At 58.3% G+C, this 19,427-nt stretch overlaps 2 protein-coding genes across 7 annotated transcripts in view; one reads left to right on the top strand and one right to left on the bottom strand.

The window, feature by feature from the left end:
* Window positions 1-18,503, bottom strand: part of KCNAB2 (potassium voltage-gated channel subfamily A regulatory beta subunit 2) — an 82,052-nt gene extending 63,549 nt beyond the window's left edge. For 4 of the 5 annotated variants that reach the window (XM_033113477.1, XM_033113481.1, XM_033113480.1 and 1 more), the window contains exon 1: window positions 18,352-18,503. The gene's annotated coding sequence lies outside the window, so the exon portion shown is untranslated. Of the gene's footprint in view, window positions 1-4,837; window positions 4,970-18,351 lie in introns of those variants that run through there. The other variant, XM_033113479.1, reaches the window with a different exon arrangement.
* NPHP4 (nephrocystin 4) overlaps window positions 17,442-19,427 on the top strand; it is a 108,449-nt gene continuing 106,463 nt past the window's right edge. For both annotated transcript variants that reach the window (XM_033113474.1, XM_033113473.1), the window contains exon 1: window positions 17,442-17,570. In XM_033113474.1, coding sequence (XP_032969365.1) covers window positions 17,552-17,570 — 19 coding nt within the window. In that variant the 5' untranslated portion in view covers window positions 17,442-17,551. The remainder of the gene's footprint in view (window positions 17,571-19,427) is intronic.

Here is a 19,427-nt window from a genome sequence, read left to right as displayed (position 1 = left end):
TTAGTAGCTGTCTTTATGTGGGCTGGGTATTTCCCTAGGATGCTCGAGCACCTGATAAAAACATCTATGGCAGGGCACTTGTGCAGCTTGTGCAGGAAAGGGCCACAGTCAACCTTTTAGGCTTTATCTCTGCCCAACTCTTCAACTCTGCTGTGTCAAAGCAGTAGAGACAATGTCAACTGACGGGTGAGGCTATGTGCCGACAAAATTTTATTCACAAAAGCAGGTGGGGAGTCGGATATGGCTGGCGGGCTATATATAGTTTGCAGACCTGATCTATGACATTAAAAAAAGGGTGACATCCATCTTTGAAATTAAGACAGAAGTCCAGATCCTCACAATGGCTATAGCGCTCACAGCTCCTTCTGCAGGGAGCTGGGGTCCTGTCCTTTTGGGGATAGTGTGTGAGGAAGGGGAGCCCCGGGTCAAAGACAACCCCGTGCTGCATGCTGGCAGAGTCCCTGGTCCCACTGCCAGGGGGAGGTGTGAGGAGGAGGGTGTCAGGGAAGAAAAGACCCTGTGTGTCTCGAGTCCTCATTAACCAGCTTTTTCTTTGCCAGTAATTCTGATTTATCATGGCCTGATTAATCTATTCCAGAGTAAACACTGAAAGCCATCCTCCCAGCCGCTCTGCTCTCTGCGATACCGCTAGCCGGGGACAGCTGGCTGAGGGATGAGACTGCTGCTTCTGATGCCGGACTATTTTTGGTCACTGTTTTTGCTTCATTTATTTTTGATTTGGGTTGCTCATACAGACTGTATGTCCTTTTTCTCGCTCCTGCAGTGGAATGAAATAAGTGTAGTATTTCCCAACCCTGTTTGTGTTGCCTCATGGTCAGAGCCAACAAGCCACGGCCCCTGGAGAGCGCCGTCCAAGGTGGGGCCACTTGCCCTCTCCCCCTGGCCCGCAGTCTCTGCTGTGAAAACTGCAGGACAGAAATGCTCTCGCTCTCCTGCACGTGGTGACCTGTCCAGTCCTGGGAAACAGGCTGGGCCTTCAGGGTCCTGCCCCGAAGCTGGCCTTTGAGGGCTTGGGGGTCAGTGGACATCCGAGTGTCCCCCTAGTGCCGTCGGCTGAGGAGGTGCAAGGCGCCCACCTGAGCAGCAGCCCTGGGCCAGTCCAGGCTGCTGGTAACAAGTTCCGGGTGTGTGAGGCACTAGAAATAAGGGTTTTCACGTGTACTCACTCACTTAATCCTCTCCCCCAAACCGGGGAAGTTGGTACTATTTATTGCTACCCACTGATGACAGCTAAGGAAACAGGCTAGGAGTGTGGGTACATGGCAGTCCTGGGAGTCCATCTTCTGAACCACAGCCCTCTGCTGCCACCAGCAGAGAAGGAGCTGGAAAGACCTCCTCCTAAGTGGGTGAGCTCACCGATGTGTTCCTAGATCTCTGGGCGGCCCAGGGGAACAACTGGGGCCCAGGGGCGGGGGTCGTTAGGAGACCATGCCATGGCCCAGGTGCTAGCTGGTGGCCTGGGCCGTGACTGGTGGAGTTGGAGGTTGAGACCAAAGAGCCCGCTGGCAGGTGGATGTGGGTGTTAAGGGAAGGCAGGGTGCAGGTTTCTGGAGAGGAGCTGCCAGTTCCTGAGATGCGGGGATGGTTGGGTGCAGCAGGCTGGGGGAGCCCTGGAGCCGGGCAATGGCTGCATCTGGTCTGCAGTGCCCGTTGGACATCCAGGTGCGAGGCTGGTGGTGTCCTCCTCCAGGCTCTTCTTCCTCCCTGGAACACTTTTCCTGGGGTCCCTCTGCCTGGAACACTTCCTTCATGTCACTGATCAAATGTCACCTTCCCAGAAAGGCCGTCCTGGAGAGCTCTCTCCAAAGTGTCCCGTCTATCAGGGTCAGCACATACATTACCTGTGGAGCGCCCACCTCAACCTGTGGTGACTGTTCACCTGGCTGTCCCCCAACCAGACAGTGAGCCCCAGAGGGTGGTGGCTGGGACTGTCTCACTCCCTGCAGGACCCCTCGTGCCCAGGACAGGGCTTTGGCTGAATGCATGGAGGTATGTGACGCCGGCTCAGGACAGGTTGCACTTTCCTTCTAGTTAACACAGACCGCAGGCGATGCTGAGCCAAGCAGAGTGGTGGGAGACCGAGTGCGGTCATCACCCCTCTGCTTCCCTCAGGGAGAAAGAGGTGGTCCTGCAGCCGGGGCAGCCTCCCCCAAGGGTTTGGTGGAGGGAGAGGCAGCATGAAAGGGCTCACAGCGGGGTCTCGGGGTGTGGCTCAACCCAACAGTCTCCTCCAGCTCTGGAGTCCCCACTAGGACCATGCCCTGCTTACGAAGCACACCCGGAACCAGGAGTCTCTCATTCGCAAGGGCGGCCAGGCGTATAGAGACAGGCACACCCACCCCCTGACACACACATCACCTCTCCCTCTCTACCGCCATCACCTCCTCCACCTCCAAGCACTCCTGCCTTAAGTGCCTGCTCTTGGAATTGTGCCCCCTGAGCGACCCTCAAGGGCAATTCTTCGGCCCCTCTCTGAGCTTTGGTTCTGTGGGGACAGAGCCAGGAGCGCAGTTTCCAGGCTCTCGGCCTCACGTGGAAAGGTGCTCAAAGGTGCTCAACCCTGATTGGATGGCCATCAGCTGTGGCTAGTTGGCCGTCAGCTGTAACCAGTGAGCCATTGGCCACTAATATAACTGCCGTGGCTACGCTAGCAGCAAAATGGGGGCTAGCAAGATGGTGGCTGCATTAGCAAGTGCAGATTGCAGTTAGCAGGGTGGCTTGCAGCTAGCAAGTGGAGTAGGTTCGTTGGCAGAGAGAAGTAGACGGCAGGCAGCGGATAGTGTGGATCCTGCTTCCTGTGTCTCCAACCCAGCCACCAGTGAGACTATAGCGGTATGACTCCCTATCTATGGCTCTGTGGGTGTTCCTTTTTGGCCTCACCATATCCTGCGTTCTTATGTGGGGAGCGGGAGCCGAGACCCCGCCTGACACCCTGCATGACAGGTTCTCACCTTCATACCTATGAGCCCCAGAACTACTCACTGCTCTGCCTTGAGCTCCAGGTCAGACTCTTGGCTACCTGTTAGCTCCGTCCACATGGCTAGCCCTGGAACATCCCTCTTTTGCCTGTCTCCACTGCCGGTCTCAGGGGGTCCAGCTGTCACGAGAGTGCCATTCCTATTTGTCAACCTCAGACCGACCAGGTCATGCCTGACTCTACAGCCCTCAGTGGCTGCCTGGGGCCTCCAGCATCAGGGTCTGAGCACCTTGGCTTGGCAGAACCATTCACAGCTGGCCTGTCCACTTCCCAGCTTCCCCTCTCGCACCTGACCTCTTTTCCCTCACGCTCCCTCATGCTCCCGTGCCCATAGCAGCCCCCGCCCTTGTTCCACCTGTTCCGGGGTGGGTGGCAGAGGTGCTGCATGTTCCCATTGGCTGGGAGTTCACCAGCCTCACGGTTCAATGCAGAGGCCATTTCCCAGGCCGGGACGGGTCACCCCCTACTACTCATAGTGGTTACCCTGCGGGTGGGTGACAGCATAGCAGGGAGAGGTCGGCACTGTCCATTTCTAACACCTCTGTCAGGTGCATCTTCTAAATTCCTGCCTGCAGTCACACAACTCGAAGCGGCAAAGAGCTGGGGCAGGTCTGCCCAATGCAAAGCCAACAATACTTTTAGGCGACCTCATCCATTTGTCCCCGACTTCCATGACGGTTTCTGCAGAAGAACGCTCCCTACGCCTTTCTGGTTTAAATCTCCAACACCTGAATGCCAGCCCCGCCCATGGTCGCCCCGTCCCCAATTACACCACCCCAGCCTAAATCCCACTGGGGGATACATACAGGGCTGACGTCCCGCCCCCCTTATAGTCACCTAAGCAGGGATGCCCTCTGCCCTTTATAATGGGAATAACCAGGCATCTCACCTGTCAACTTGGGGGGGGTGCGGGTAGGGTTGTCTGGAGGGGAGGTGGAGGGGCAGGCAGCACACTCCCCAATCCCCAGAAAACTAGCTGAGGGTTCATCCTGGATCCGTTAAGGCCGGGAATTCAAAATCTGCACACCCCAGTCACACCTGAGATGGTCCTTGAATCTCGTTACCTACTTGTTTTTTCGGTTACCTTAGAATTATGACAGGTAAGGCTGGGTTTGTCTTTATTACAGGGGTGGCGAGTTTCATTTCAAAATAAGCTTATTTATGAAAAAAGTTTAACCACCTAAAAGAAAAATACAAACCGAGAAGCACAACGGGTCACGTGCACATCTGACCCAAATCCTAGGATGAAAGGTCAAAGCCTGAAGTGTGGGAATACTTGCTAAAGACAGAGAGAGAGAGAGAGAGAGAGAGAGAGAGAGAGAGACCGCCCACGGTATGAGAAAGAGCCCGATAACCTGCAGGCCTGTAATCTCATCCCCAGGAATTCCAGAAGGCGCAGAGGCTCCACAGCAGAAGGAACCCCAAGGCAAAAGTGAATTCCAGGTCAACACTCAGTTCTTTCTTTCCTTTAAAACCAATTTTACATCCCCTTTGGTGAAAACTTGTCAGGGTTCCTTCCCTGCAGGACGGCGCGGTCCAGACTGGTCCTGGTGACAAGTTCCGACGGGGGGTGGGGGTGTCTACGCGGCGTTGTGCATCTGAAGGTGTGTGTGCACACACTCAAGCCCCTCCATCCTTCCATCAGCCAAGCAGTCTGTGGTCCACTCACTACCCACATTGATGCTGGGGCGTTTCCCTTGTGACAACCAAGCCCTGCCCTTCACGCCAAGTAGAAAACAGCCTGCAGGTTTTAACGCCCCCCCTCTGGGATTTCCACCCCACTGGTGCTAATGAGAGGAACCCGGTGAGGCGGTGGCTCCTGACCCCCCCCCCACTCACCAGCTCCCTGGGGGGCGGCCATGCAACCCCAGAGGTCTCCAGGCAGCACCTGCAAGCCACACTGAGCCGAGGGCACGCTGCGGCTGCCATCACGAGCACAGCCGCAGCATCTCCAACCCTCCGGGGTCTGCGGCTTGAGTACCTGCCTCGAGTGTCAGAAACACCGGGAGACGGCGGGAGGGGGCAGGCCTGTGGAACGCTCCCTCCCCCTTCCTGCTGCAGTAAGAACTACAGTGATGCCCAATGTCTGTGGGGAGGGCCTGGTTTACCCCACCCCTTTGGGGGAATCCACAATAGGAAGGAATAAAGAAATGCTGCGTCTCCGCTCATAGCCAGACTGAAATCTTTTAAACAGAGCCAAGGTAGGAAAAAAACCAGAGCGTTCAGGGGATGCAGAGGCGGCAAGCAACCCTTGAAGGTGATCGCTGCGTTTCAAAGCCTGACTCAGCAGTTGGGTGCAGCTGATACAGGAGGGAGCAGAGGAAGCCCCAGCTCTCAGGGGATGGACAGATGGACAGGCTCCAAGCTGCTTTCCTCGCTTCCTGGACAGAGGAGTGGGTTTTAACCACTTCAGCCCCACAATGGGAGGAGAGAGGGGGGCCAGCATTCTGCGGTTTCCTAGACGGGCCATTTCAGAGACAGTTTCTCCACACGAAGTGGCCACGTTCCCTGGGCAGGGCCTTCCCTCAGGTGTGGTGGGGGTCTCTCCCTCTCCAGAGTCCTGAATGAACCCAGACCAGGGGTGGGGGTGGGGAGGGGGCGTGCAGTGACCGGGCAGTGAAGCCTGCTCGGGGGAGTGGTGGGCGTCTGTCTCCTGGCTGATGCGAGTTTCTATGGCAACATCAGAGGGGCTGGTTGGGCTGTGGGGGATGGGAGCAGCGTACTCCTGGCCAGCCCCACACGGGGACGCTCTGGTCCTGTGTTTAGCCAGGGCCCCTCCCCTGTGCCTAGCACAGTGCCTGGCACAGCACGAAGCCGGCTGTCTCTAGTGTCCCCACACATGGCAGTGCTCCTATCCTTGCACTTCAGCTGGATTTCCATAGGACCTTTGGAAGAAGCTGGGGGACAGACCCTGGTTCCATCTGCAGAGGGCAGCCAGAAGCCTGACAAGGGGGCTCACCAGCAACACATCTGAAGGGTCTGGGGCTCCCTGATGTCCACAGCACAAACCCACCTTCCCGGGGGAGGCACGGGCTGGCTTCCTGAAAGGGGGGTTTATCCGTCACCCCCAGCGGGACCTGCTTGCTTTGTCACCCTCAGGTGAGCTCCAGGAACAGGTAGCAGACCCGGGCTGCCCGCGGCCTCCCCAGGCTACTGAGCCCATCGCTGAGCAAGGAGGGGGCTCTGCCTCCAAGTGCCCTCAAGTGTGGCCAGAGGAGGCCCCCACTCAATCCCACTCCTCTTTGCGTGAGCGCAAAGCCCCGGCTCCAGGTGTCACAGCTGGTGTTCTGGCAGAGTGGCCCAACAAGACCCACCCGGACCCACGTCCGCTCCACCCTCTCGCCCGCTCAGCCCTTGACCAGCAACACCTTGACGGGGCACTGGCCCCGGGGGCAGGAGTCAGCGGACTAGAGAGAGAGCCACAGAAGCCTCCAGAAGGGCACTGGGGTCAGGGGTGGGGGTCGGTGGCAGACACCCACTGAAGTACGTTGAATTATGTCCCCCTCCACCCCAAGAGATACGCCCAAGTCTAACTCCTGGCACCTGTGCACGTGACCGAATGAGCTGGAGGGGCCGTGGCAGTGTAATTAAGGTGAGGATCCTGCAGTGCCGTCATCCTGGACTAGGTGGGCCCTGAATTCAATGACAGGTGTCTTTAGAATTAGCGAGGACACAGGTACCGAAAAACAGGCGATGTGAGGACAGAGGCAGAGATCAGAGAGATGTATCTGTAAGCCGAGGAATGCCGAGGATCGCCGGCGAATGCCGGGAGCGGGGAGAGGCCGGGACGACTCTCCCTCAGAGCCCCCAAGAGGAACCAACCTGTCCACACCTTGATTTTGGACCTTTGGCCTCAGACCCGTGAGAGAATAAATATGGCTATTTTGAGCCGCCGTGTTTGTGGGACTTTGTTCTGCCAGTCCCGGAGACTAGCATACCCACCTAACCTTTTAAACCTCTAACCGTAGCGGGCTGTATGGGAAGCAGAGAAGCGGCCTTCTCTCGGGGGAAGTGACCCTTGGCTGGGGGCCTGGGCCTGGGGTCCCTAGCCCTGGCTCAGTTCCACACCTTGGGGTGAGGGAGAGTTGGCATGGAAATGTCTGCTCCTCCCTCCGTTAGCGTCAGTGCCTGGCTTGTGGGGCTCCCCTGCTCTCCAGGGGACTGGAAGAATAAGGAACAAATGGCCCCAAAGAGGATTACGTCCCCGGGCCACGTGACACTCATCAAAGCGTCAGACCTTGCCCATGCAGCATCACCAGCTTTACTCCACACCCAGGAAAGGCGCTGCTGAATGAAAACATATGCAAAAGGGAAGCAGCACCTTCGCAGTCATATAATTAACAGGAACAATAGGATTCTAGCTGCAAATACTCCTTGCCGGGGAGGCTGCCATGAAGCTACTACTCCATGAGACGCTGCTGCTTCTGGGGCACGTGGTACATCTGGTAGGTAGGAAAGGCCCCTAAGCTGGGCTCCAGAAATCCTACTACGTGACGGTGCAAGAGAGGCAACAAACTTAGACACACACACACGAAAGTTCACTACAGACTTACTGGGAAGAGTGAACAGACGCTCAATCCCTAAGGAAATATTGTTTCGGTGAATTACGGAAACACAACAGGATATAATGCGGTCACTCACGGTGACGGCCCACCTCTTTGGCCTGGTGCTCGTGCTGTAATGTCCAGTGGGGAAAGCAGAGAGCACCCACGTCTGTGGACAGAACAGGAAGACCTCCCGGTGAGAGGGAGAGTCCCTTCTCTGAACCACATGGCTCCTGCCTCAGACTCGGGAGGGCCTGTGAGTGGGAGGTAGGCACAGGAAGACTCCCTTGGTAGCATGAGAAACCCCACAGGAGGCTAGGCCCACACTGAGCTGAGAGGGCGGCCAGCTGGGGGCTGGGCTGCGCCCCACATGGCTTCCCCTTCCCAGGCATCCTGTTGACCCTACTCCAGGAGTGAGGCCAACAGTGACCATCTGCCCCGTTAATGAGGTGGTCTGGATGCGGGTCGGGGGTCTCTGGCCGTCATATGCTAGCTCTGCCCTCTGGTAGCCGTGTGGCCGGAAGAGAAGCACACACCTGTTCTCACCCTGGAAACACAGATCATCGCGGAACCAACTCCTGGGTGGCTGGGGCATGAACAGTAATGCTTGCAAGGTCCTGGCAGGGGCCTGCCAAAGAGCAGAACCGGGACAAATGGCAGCTGCTGATACAAATAATGGTAGTCATTGCTGTCACCATCACCACCATCACCACCATCACCATTGTCATTATCTTCCAGCTTCAGATGAAGTGCCTGCCCCTTCCTGCAGTGGGGCAAAGGCTTTCAGCGGCTCAGCCTTCCCCTTGGATGCCCCCCTTTCCCCTGGAAATGTGCTCACGGGCCACGGCCTTCTCTGCCACCTGGGACCACTCCATCTGGATGCCCTGGACAGTTTCTGCAGTTCGGAGGAACTATCTCCACATAATTAAGTGATTTGGCTGTGAAAACATGAGCAGCGAGTGTCCTGGCTGCCGGGACTGGCGTGCGGTCTGTTCAGGGAGGCTGAGGGGCAGGATGTGTCCAGATGCCAGGTGGCTGGGAGCCTGTGGCCATCAGCCTGATGCCAGCCCCAGGACCACAGCTGCCTCAGCACACAGGCTCGGTGCACCTGGCTTTGTCTCAGCTGCAGGGACTGTTCCCGCCTGCTGCCATTCCTGGCTGGATGCCACGTCCCAGAGGCCAGGGCTACTCTGCCCTCCCTGGAACATTGCCTGCTGTTCAGGGTGTGTCAGGAGTGTGCCCTAGGGGCATTAAGGGCCATCAGTGGAGTGGCCAGACTGGGGAAGATGAAATCAGGAGGCCCGTGGTGGGGATGGCCTTTGCCTGTCCCCGCGGATCCTAGGCTTGGTTGCATGGCTTCAGCTTCAGGACCTACAGCCCCTGAGGTGGCAGGTGCATTGCAGCCCAGCTCCTCCAAGTGGGGCCCTTGAAGATTCCTGGGATGGACACGCAGACAGAAGGGGAGGTGGGAGAGCAGGCCTGGCCGAGGACAGCTACAGGGCCACCGGACCTCATTCCTGAGTCAAGCCGCACAGAGAACCTGAGCACTCATCAGGACTGTATCGTTTACCTCGCCCCACAGCTCTGAGCCCTGGACATCAACACGCCCAGGGAGCTGGCGGTGAGGTCAGCTAGCCTCAGAGGACTGTGGGCAATCTGGAGTCTGCGAGGCTGGCCTGGGACAGGCGAGTGCTCCTCCGGCCTGAGGCAGGCTGACGCCTTTAGCATTTCGTAGTGGTCCTGCCTCTGGCACCAACAAAATTCCCCAGTACGTCTCCCTGAAGGACCTGGCACAGGCTGTCTGGCTTAGGAAGGGGGAGGCTTAGGTTGGGGGGCACGACGTGTGGTGGACCCCAAAAGATGGTCTGATGCACGGAACAGGGTTTGGCACAAAATTTGGTTTCTGCCTGGGGGTTCTGTTCTCTGATCGTCCTGAGTCGGGTGGAAGCTGCCCAGGCTGGGGTTGGGGTCCCACACCCCTTCCCAGCTCTGCAGACGGCGGCTCTAGCTGGGTGGACGGGCCCTACATGTGCCATTTCCCATGTGGCTCCACCTTCTGAGAGAGTCCATCATTTCTGACTGTTGCTGAGAGTTTGCTCCTGCCGTGTGCCTGCTGAGGGCTGAGCTGAGGTACAGAGGTGATGGGACAGACACGCCCCATCCTCATGGGACACACTGTCTAGGAGGGCCTGGATGCCAGCTACAATGACCACTGTGGCACGTGCTTGCTGAGACCTGCAGGACACTGGTGAGGAAGTTGGGAGTGAACACGGGACAGCGGTCAGTAGGATCCCACTGGGCCACAGTGACTCCAGCTCTGCCAACAAGTACAATTCCTCCCGGAGCCTCAGTCTCCCTCTCCCTAAAACGAGGAGGCGGGACTAAGTGGTGTCCAAGAGAGAGAAGGCTAAGGGGCTTTCCTGAGGTCCGCAGGCTGGAGGAGCTCAGGACCTTAGCCTCGCAACGCCAGATGAGATAAAGCTCCATATTGGTTCAATGCCCACCTGCTCTGGGCTGCTTTAGAGGGCAGGGATTCTGCCTGAGCCTGGGGACATGTGCCCTCTCATCTCAAGGGTCTGCGGGGTCAGGGTCCTCTGGCCTTTGACACCTGGCTTGCAGAGTGCTGGGTGAGTGCCTGGGACTACACCTGCCGCTCCCTCTCTGGCTGCACACACAGGCCGCTATCCAGGGATCCACTGGCAAAGCTCAGCACCCATACAGCCCAGCAGGTGGCTGGGCGCCTCCAGCAGCTCCCATGGTTACCATGGTTACCAGGGAGGATGGGGAGAAACCCTCTCCTCCGCATCCTGCCCAGAGACAACCCAGTGGGCTCTGCCAAAACCTGGGTGAGGCAGGAGGCAGGTGCCCGGCCAGGCACGCAGGCTGTGTGTGCGTGCGTGCATGCGTGTGTGTGTTTGGGGGCATGGTGGTGACCATGGCAGTTGGAGCAGTTCAGGGCTTCCCGAGGGAACCATGGCTGGGTGCCTCAAGGGACTCGGTCAGCTTCCCTCCCCCGACCCTGGACAGATGAGCCAGCTCAGCCCCACAGAGGGGGCAGGAGGCATCTTCTAAAGATGAGCAGCTTCCCTGAGATCCTCACTCAGACTGATGTCCCTGTCCCTGTGGTACCTCCAATAGCCCAAGCTATGTCGGCGCCTTTTGTACACAGCCCCACCTGGTTTCAGGCCTGGCTCCAGCCTCGTCTCCCTTTTTCCTGAACACGTAGGATGGACACTGCCCCGTCCTGCCCGCTGGGCCTGCAGACACTTCTGCTGCCTAAGTGGCACCTCCGTGTGCTAGACCCCATGTCTCCTCCCCTTCTGATCCCACCCCTGCTTCTTGGTCAGTGAGGGAAGGAGGGCATGGTCCCCACTTGCACAAAGCAGGGTCGGGAGCACGTGTCTTCTACAGGCACCATGGGGCCCAGGATGGCTGACGTCCTATCTGAATAGGTCCTTTTTTTGGCTTGGCCAGGACAGCGGGGGTCCCCTACACTGGCTCCCTTTTCAACAGGAAAGCGTAAACAGGAGGTGTCTGCTGAAAGGTGGAGATTTTTCCTTGGGATTTGCAATGCTTATTTCGGCATTGCTCGTCCTCTGCAGGAGCAAAGGGACAGAAATGGCTCCAGGCTTCCTGTCCCTGACACCTGAACACCTCCTGGCCTGGGTGACTAAAAATACCTTCTCCTCACAGAGAGGGAAAGGCAATACCCCCTGGGGGGTCAGACAGCCACTGAGCAGGGGGTGGGAAGAGGATCCCAGAGGGGGGGTAACATGCCACCGGCTGCCTCTTCACGTCCTCCACATGACACGGGACAGTCAGCACCCCAGCCAAACCTTATTCCAACAGGACTAGGCGCTGCTAACAACAGCATGTCACCATGCACTCAGTTTGAGATTCAAAGCCGACAAAAGCAGCAGGTCCTTTCTTTCAGCAGAACGCAGCCTTCTCTGTTCCAGAGAACTGAAGAAAGCGCGGTGAAGCCCTCCCCGTCAGGGCTGTCAGCCATCAAAACGCATTTCCTCATGTGCCGCTTTAAGGAGAAGAGGATGTGGGAAAGTTCACCATGAACTCAAACAGCTGGGAAGTGTTTCTCAAAGTGTGGCCTTGGAACCCCTGGACCAGCGTGAGGGAAGGCGCTCGCTGAGCTGTACCAGGACCCTGGGGGGGGGGCTGTTTTCAGGCACCACTCCCCGCCGTCCCAACACGTCCCCCCGTTTTTATACTCTTTGCGATCACAACATATGCTGAGCCATCAGTGAAGCTGGAAGGATGAGCCCTGACCCCGTATTTCACAGGTGTCCTCAGAAAGGTCCCCATTAGGGCAGGAAACAATCACGCACCACAGAAACTGTCTACAAAAGAACAGAGTGGGGATGCTGGCAATAGGCCCAGTTACCCAGAAAAAGGAACTTTCTTCCCAAGAACCAGCGGACCCCTCGAGTGCACAGCAATTCTCTCAGCTTCCTGTCTTTCTTACTGTCAGATTTCTCAAGAGCCATTTGGACAGCAGAGCGCAAACGTTAAGAGAGGGGGCTTTGGTGCCAAACAGCCTGGGTTCGGATCCTGGCTCATCCTTGTACGCTCTCTGTGACCTGAGGGCAGTCATTTCGCTTTCCAGCGCCTGTTTCTGCACCAGTAAAATGGGGACCTCTGTGCCCATGGACAGTGAGGGGTGAACAAGCTGACACAGAGGAGGGCCAAAACGGCATGTGCACCTGTTACTGGAGGGTGAGACGGCAGGTGCCCCTTTTACTGGGAGGGTGCCTCCATGGCCATGCCAGCTATACCTGGGAGCCCAGCCTTTCCTCTCCTCTCAGCAGAGACTGCCTCCCCAGCAGCGTGCCCACCGGTGCAGTGGACACCTGACCCATCCTCTATTTCCTCTCCTCCCAGGCCCCAGGATAATCCACAGTTTCCTCCTGTCTGTTTTGACCTTCGCCTTCCCTCTCAAATCCTGCACTCGCGGCTGCTCCTGGCACTGTCTTCCACCCCCTTCACTCTAGGCCCCAGTTCCCAGTGACCTTGTCTGCTGCCAGAGCTGTCACTAGTGGGAGCTTGGCAATCACCTCTCATTTGAACCCCAGGCGTATCCTCTCAACGCCTGTGGACACGACTGGCCGAAGCACGGACCTCAGACCCAGTGAGGCAGGCCCAGCACGGGGCTTCCAGGTGTAGCCTGTGTGCACCCAGCCACACTGCCTGGGGGGTGGGGGGCTGGACTCTCCTCTCACCTCCTACATCCCATCGTGGCCCAGCTCCACACCGGCTTTGCCTCAATGCCTCCTTCCTAGTCTCCGCTCAAGACATATTTGTGGGGTCCCACTCTGCGTGAGTCGCTCGGGCTACAGCAGCAAGTGAAACAGACAACGGTCCCTGCCTTCAGGACGCGCACATGGTCTCCCCATAGCCCACCACTTCTTGTCCCTCACTATGGAAACATTCCACTTTCTCCATCCTGGCACGGACACGGCACTGACCTGTTCCAAAGCCCCCAGGGGCCCAATGTTTGGTCTCCCAGGACCTGTTCCTGCTCAGCCTCAACGACTGTCACATTCACGGCCCGCTTGTGCTTTCCCCTGGGCCTCGGCCACTGTCCAGCCCGTCCCGTCCTCCTTTCGTGGCTGCCCGTGCAGAGTCCTCTCCCAGACGGTCCTTTCTCTGCTATCACAACCCTGCCTTCTTTCAAGGTCTCAGTCAAATGTCATACCCCCTCCCCCATCTCTCCTTCTCCATCAGCAGAGCTTTTCTGCATTCTAGGTGTGGTCACTCCATCCTCTTTCTGGCTCTTGGTCCCTGGAGGTAGATAGGTAGGTCCTGCTCGTCGTCTGCCTGAAAGGCCTTCACCCATCATCGGGATTTGTAGGTTCTAAACAGTGTTTAAATTCTAATTTGTTTTTTAATGCACGGATTCATCAGAGTCTCCTTGTCCACGCATTTTTATTATTTCTGCTTCTCCTCTATCTAGAAGAGCCGGGAAGAGCACTGTTTCTAGACAGGGCCTGCCGCTATGGAGCGTTCAGGAGGGCAAGACTCCCCGGAAGAATTCTAGATCCTTCTGCCCTGAGCTGCATTTGACAGCTTGTGGACATCAGGGTGGGAGTTTGCTCTGAAAGATCAAAGACCTGCCAAGGGATAGAACATGAAAACACGTCGTGGTGAAGGGGAGTGGGCGTGCTCAGAGTGGGGCTCTGCAGCCCTTCGGTGCCCAGGGGCCGCTGGACAGACGGGCAGGTGTGCAGAGGGCCACTGGCAGGCTCGCCCGGCCCTCCAGGAGGCCTGAGGTAAGGGAGGACAGGGCGAGGTGTGTCCCTCCACTCACAGGGAGGCTGTTCTCTACAGACAGATGGCAACATGGAGGCCCTCCACCCTCCCTCCATGAATGTCCCCTTTCTAGGAGTTCCGAGTGGGATCATGAAATGCCTCAGAAGGGGAACCAAGCCACTCTGCTTGAACTTTCCTGGGAGCCACCTGGGCTCCAGGTAGGCAATGGTTTGGACTCAATCTATGAATGGAAGTCACAGACTCAGTGACATTTACTGAGTGCCCATATGCGCCAGAGATTGTCCCTATGTGTCGACTCGAGTCACTTCACGTCACCGATCCAAGAAAAGGAAGACTCAAGAATGGAGCCAAGTGGCTGAGAGGGAGACAGCCAGACACAGAGAGCTAACTCTCCACAAGGGGCCACAGGCCAAGCCGGTGACAGAGGGCCCTGTGGACAGGACCCGTTGTTTACGGGATCCAAGATGTTGCTTGCTTACTGGGGAAGCCAGCCCAATCATGAATAGATGGTTGGTTTCTCTTCGAACCTGGTGCAAGGATCTGAGAAGGAAAAGCATATACCTGGCTGCCAGCCTTGAGTTGGATGATGGATCTCAACTGCTCAGCAGGCAGGGCTCAAGGTCTCGGTGGGGAAAATGCCGTAACAGGGTCTGCAGCATGGATGTTCGGCCGAGTGAGATGGTCTCACCCCCTCTCGGCTGTTTCCCTTTCCCCAGTCCTATTTCATCTGCACCCCGCATGGCACTGAGACAGTCGGTTCTGCAAGTGCCTGTGTGCTTGAGTAAGAGGGAAGAGGGGCTGCCTGCAAAAAGGAACTCAGGAAGGCAGGTGCCAGCGATGTGGGTGAGACAGGAATTGGGGGTTGACTCTCTGAGGAGAGTCAAGCTGGCACCCATGCCCCCCTTGCTAGGTAACCACGTGGCCATTTGGTAAAACAGGGCGTGGCCTCATGAGACCCCGCCCCCCAGGCTATGAGCTAGACAGCGGGCACAGGGCACCCTCAGGCTAGGGATGCTGGGCCCAGAGCTCATCCCTGGATACAGAGGAAGGAAGTCTGGCTCTCTGAGCCCCATGGGATATGGCAGAGGGTAAGAAGAAGCAACCCTGTTCATATCCACTCGGCAGGGAGACTCTGGTACCTGCCATGGCCAGGCGGAACAGAAAGCTTCGAGCTACCGCTGCAGTGACGGGACGACCAGGTGGGTGACATTCCCACGTGGCCCAGGCTGTGCCCTCTCTAGGGGAGGCCCTGCTCCCTTTTACTCCCCTGAACTGGCTGAGCCAAGGACCACGTCTTTTCACAGTTGCCCCAAACAAAGGCAGCATGCGTGCGTGGGGGGCTGAGTGTGCTGGGGGTTCCTATTCAATGAAGAAGGAAGGTGTTCACGTCCTCAGGCACAGGGATTGAACCCTGACCCTCCTGCGTGTCTGAGGAGACACGTCCGTGGGGGAGGGGTAAGCATTTACAAAGGGGGGGCACCTGCCTCAGAGTCCAGATCCAGCAGGAACAGAATCAAGGTTTCTTCAAGAGCCAGGAGGTGGGGTCGGTCTCTGCACTGCTCTGTGCCTCAGTCTCCTCATCCAGGCTAACCAGCCTACCTCGCCGTGTTGTTTACAAGACCCACCTCGAAGCAAAGTAGAAAGTGCAGGTCGAACATGGACAGAGTCCCTTCTCCCCTTCATCCCACTCAGTGGCTGGGGCTTTGCCATCTCTTGGACATCTTGGAACAAGTGTCATCACTCTGGGGGCCACCCAGGCCGGGCAGGAAGGTGTTGCCAGAATTCTCTGTGGTTGGCAGCATCTCCTGCTCCCAACAGCCCCCCAGTGACTCAGATGCACCCCAGGGCACTGTTTTCCTCCACATGTCAGCAAAAGCTCCAAAGGGGCCTTCCCACAGGGCGCCCAAGGTCGGGCATGTCCACAGGGGCTGGCTGGCTTCTTCCAAGTGGGAGGGCCAAAGTGACGGCTGCAACTAGCGAGAAGGGACGGGTCTACCCTGGCCCCACACCTGCCTCTGAGTGACCTTGGAGAAGTCACTGCCCCTGGGCTTCCGATGACTCCTCTGAGAGGTCAGGTGGCCAAGACCCTTGCAGCTCTATAAGGCAAGACCCCCAGCTGCTGGGAGGGGGGTGGAGGGAGGCGTGGGGTCTCTGGTCCTACACACCCTCAGAGGCAGTCCTCCCTGAATACTCCTACAGCTGCCGCTCTTCTGCCCTGTTATTCAGGAACCTCAGGACACTGCTCTCTCTGGCTCTGGGACCTTTGGTGACGTGAAGGTCACGGAGAATTTAGTCAAGGACTAAAGACACACTGCTTCCAGCCAGAGTCTCCACAAATGAAACCCGTTTCCTGATGTTCTAACAGCAGGGCCTTCCTTCGCCACACGCTACACGCCTGCTGCCCATTTGCCACAGACCCAGCTCTAACAAACAGGCAAGTCCAGAGGAGGCCCCTCCCTTGCCGCCCCTCCCGGAAACTGCCAAATCAAAACTCTCACTTCCTCCTGAATCATTTGGGGAGTAGAAAAGCACTGAAAAAGGAAAGCGAGAAAGACCCATGGTATGAAGCCGCACCCAGAGCTGGCTGCCCCTCTGGCCTCCCCGTGCCCACGGCAAGAAGTGGTGTCCCATCTTGCCACACCTCCTGTGGTGTGAATGCAATCACTTCTGTGCCCACTTCTTCCCATTCAGGCTCCACATCCAGACTCAAAAGGGTTTTGAGCTTGAGACCAGGTTCCACGCTTTTCACATCCACGGAGGCCTGGCTCAGTCCCCAGACTCTGAGCAATGCCCACGGTGTCTGTGGACCCAGAGAGCAGAGAGAGGTACAAGGAGCTGGACCTGGGTTTTGTATGGGAAGCCTCCAGCAGGCGGCTTTTGAAGCAGGAATGTGCTCCAGCCCAGACACACTCGGTGCCATTGAGGCCGGGTATGGACTTGGAGGGCATCCCTATAGACATGACCTGGGGGGGCCAATGCTCTCTGGGGCCCCCACTGTGAGGGCACAGGGGGCATGTGAGCTTGGACTCTGCAGGTAGACGCGTTTGCCAAGCAACAATCAGGAAGGCAGATGGGACTCTCCACGCGCAGGTCCCCAAGCCCTGCAACATGGGGCCTCAATGCAGTTCTCAGCAGAGCTGGGGCTTGCTTTTGGCATTGGAAGGGGGCTGGCGTTGTTCTGAGGGGGAGGACAAGTTGCAGAGAAAGAAGAAATCCTGAAACAGCAGACAGTGGGACAGCTGTGGCCTGAACTTGGTGTTCCTGCTCCTCGGATGCGGCCGTATTAATTTCCATAAATGCTAATAGCCCATTTCCCCAAGAGCTATTACTTATGTCATCTCCCCCTGGATGTGGTTCAACACAGGACAGACGAATGAAAGGGAGGAAGAGGCAGCCTCCTCTAGCGGGTCTCCACTCTCCACCCTGCTCCCCACCCAGGCGGCTCCAGTCTGTTTCCTTAGGTGGATCTACTAACTGCAGGATCACGACCCCCCAGCTTGCAGCCCCACAGCCTGGCCCCTGTCATACCAGGAAGCAAAGAAAGTTACCAACCCCAAAAATGCTGAATCACAAAGTGAGGCTAAGCAGGAAAGTGGGGGTGGAGTGGGGAGGGAGACGGTGGCCAGGGAGCAAGGCAGGAAAGGGTGCTAAGGGACTGCCTAACTGGACCCCTCTTTCCCAGGCTCTAGGCAAAGTGTAGCCCCCACAGGAGCCTCCAGGACTGATGCCAGGAGCAGAGCCCGGTGAGCCTGGGTGGGAAGGTGGGCAAGTACACTGGCTGCTGCTACTGCAGCAGACAGCAGGGCAACCATTGGGTCGCTGCGTTCCTTCTGTGGGAGCAGCAGCAGGTAGGGAGGTGGGAAGAGAAGAGAAGCAGGAGATAAGGTAGGGGCACAGGGGAGGGGAGGGGGTGCAGGTAGCCAAAGGAACTGGTGTAGGAATGGAGTGCCAGGGTCCTGGGGAGTGGGGCAAGATGGAGAGAGCGCCCTCGGGGAGAGAGATTGGAGGAACTGAGAGCAGAATGGGTGAGAAGATGGGGATAGGGACCAGGAGGGAGAGGCAGGGTGAGCCTTCAGGAGCAAAAAGGAGTAGAGATGGGGAGAACCGGGACCAGCAGCGCTCCGATGGGGGCTGCGCAGAGGCCAGGCGATGGGATGGGGAGGAGGACTAGGGGCAGCGGGAGGAGAAGCTGCGGGAAGCGGCGGGGTTTGAGGCCAGGCAGAGAGGCACAAGGACGGGGGAAGGATGAAGTTTGGGGCAGGGGTCGGGGATGGGGGTTCGGGCGGGATGCCTCCTCCAGGCAGAGGAGGACGGGTTGGGGGAAGGGAGATGATGGGGAAGGGAGATGATGGAGAAGGAGGTGAGCCAGCCGGCTGGAGAGGAGGTGAGGACGGAGGCGGGCGCGGAGCCGCTCTGGGGAAGAGGAGATGGGGAATCAGCGCGGGCCTCGCGGGTCCCCGCCGCCGCTCTCCCAGTGCACGGCACTGGACAGCGCGGCCCGCCGGGGTCTCCCCCTGCACTCACCTGGGGGCTCCAGCTCCGAATCCTGTGCCCTGCTCCGGATCTTCCTTCCCGCCTTGCCCCAGCGACTTTAGCGCCCCCGAATCCCGCTCGATCCGCCAGGTTCCGCCCGCAGCATCTTCACCTCGTGGGACACCCGGGGCCACGCCTCTCCTAGGTTATCATTGGCTGGCCTTCATGTCAATCACATTCCCATTGGCTGAGTGGCCGCCGGGCATGCAAATCAGACGGGCCCACCGCCGCGCTGATTGGCTGGTGCTGGCGGAGCGGAGCTCCCTGACTTGGGCTCTGATTGGTCCCGCGGCCCTGCCGAAAACGGTGACGCGGCGTGGGTTCTCGGCCCAAGCGCGCGGCGCGCCGCCTTGCGAGGCTCCTCCTGCGGCGGCAGCAGCCGGGGCGACCTTTAGCCGGTACTCGGTCCGCTAGCCCTGCGGCTCCGGTAGGCATCGGCCAGCTGCCGGGGCTCTGGGTCCGTCGTGGGGCACTTCGTCGACAGCGTGGGCCTCGTAAATCCGGGGTTGGCGCGGGCGCGACGGGCCCGTCTCCTAGGTAACGCCGCTTGCGGCGGACGGAACCACGTTGGCTGGCGGTGCGGGGGAGCTGGACACGGCTTCGAGACGCGAGGGCAGCAGAGCGGGCGGGGTTCTCGTGCTTGGGTTAAGGATGCTCCGTACGTCTCTCTGCGGGGACGCGGTGCCTGCAGGGCCTGGCGGCCGGGCGAGGCGCAGGGCTGTGGCCACCTTAGTCGCATTTCACCCCCCACCTTGACACTTGGTTTGGCCCGGACTGCTAGTTCCTCGAGTCTTGTTGGGGCTCAACCTCCACTCTTTGCCCCTTGACTCTGTGTCCCTGTACACCCCCTGGCTTCGGGCGCGCGCGATGCCAACAGCCTGGGCTTTGCTGAGACCCCGGCGTTGGCCCTCCTCGATTCGGCGTCCCACCGTCCCTACCAGACTTCTGCGGGGGACTCCTGCTGGGTGCCTGTCCCCTATTTAGGTGCCTGTCTTGGGCTAGGTGCCCGTCCCCTGTAGGTTCCTGTCCCCAGCTGGCCCTGCTGGCCTGTCGCGGCGCAGCCGCCC

The sequence above is a fragment of the Rhinolophus ferrumequinum genome, chromosome 9 (genome assembly GCF_004115265.2).
Source record: "Rhinolophus ferrumequinum isolate MPI-CBG mRhiFer1 chromosome 9, mRhiFer1_v1.p, whole genome shotgun sequence".
NCBI classification, from domain to species: Eukaryota; Metazoa; Chordata; class Mammalia; order Chiroptera; family Rhinolophidae; genus Rhinolophus; species Rhinolophus ferrumequinum.
This window is presented reverse-complemented; position numbering and strand designations above follow the sequence as displayed.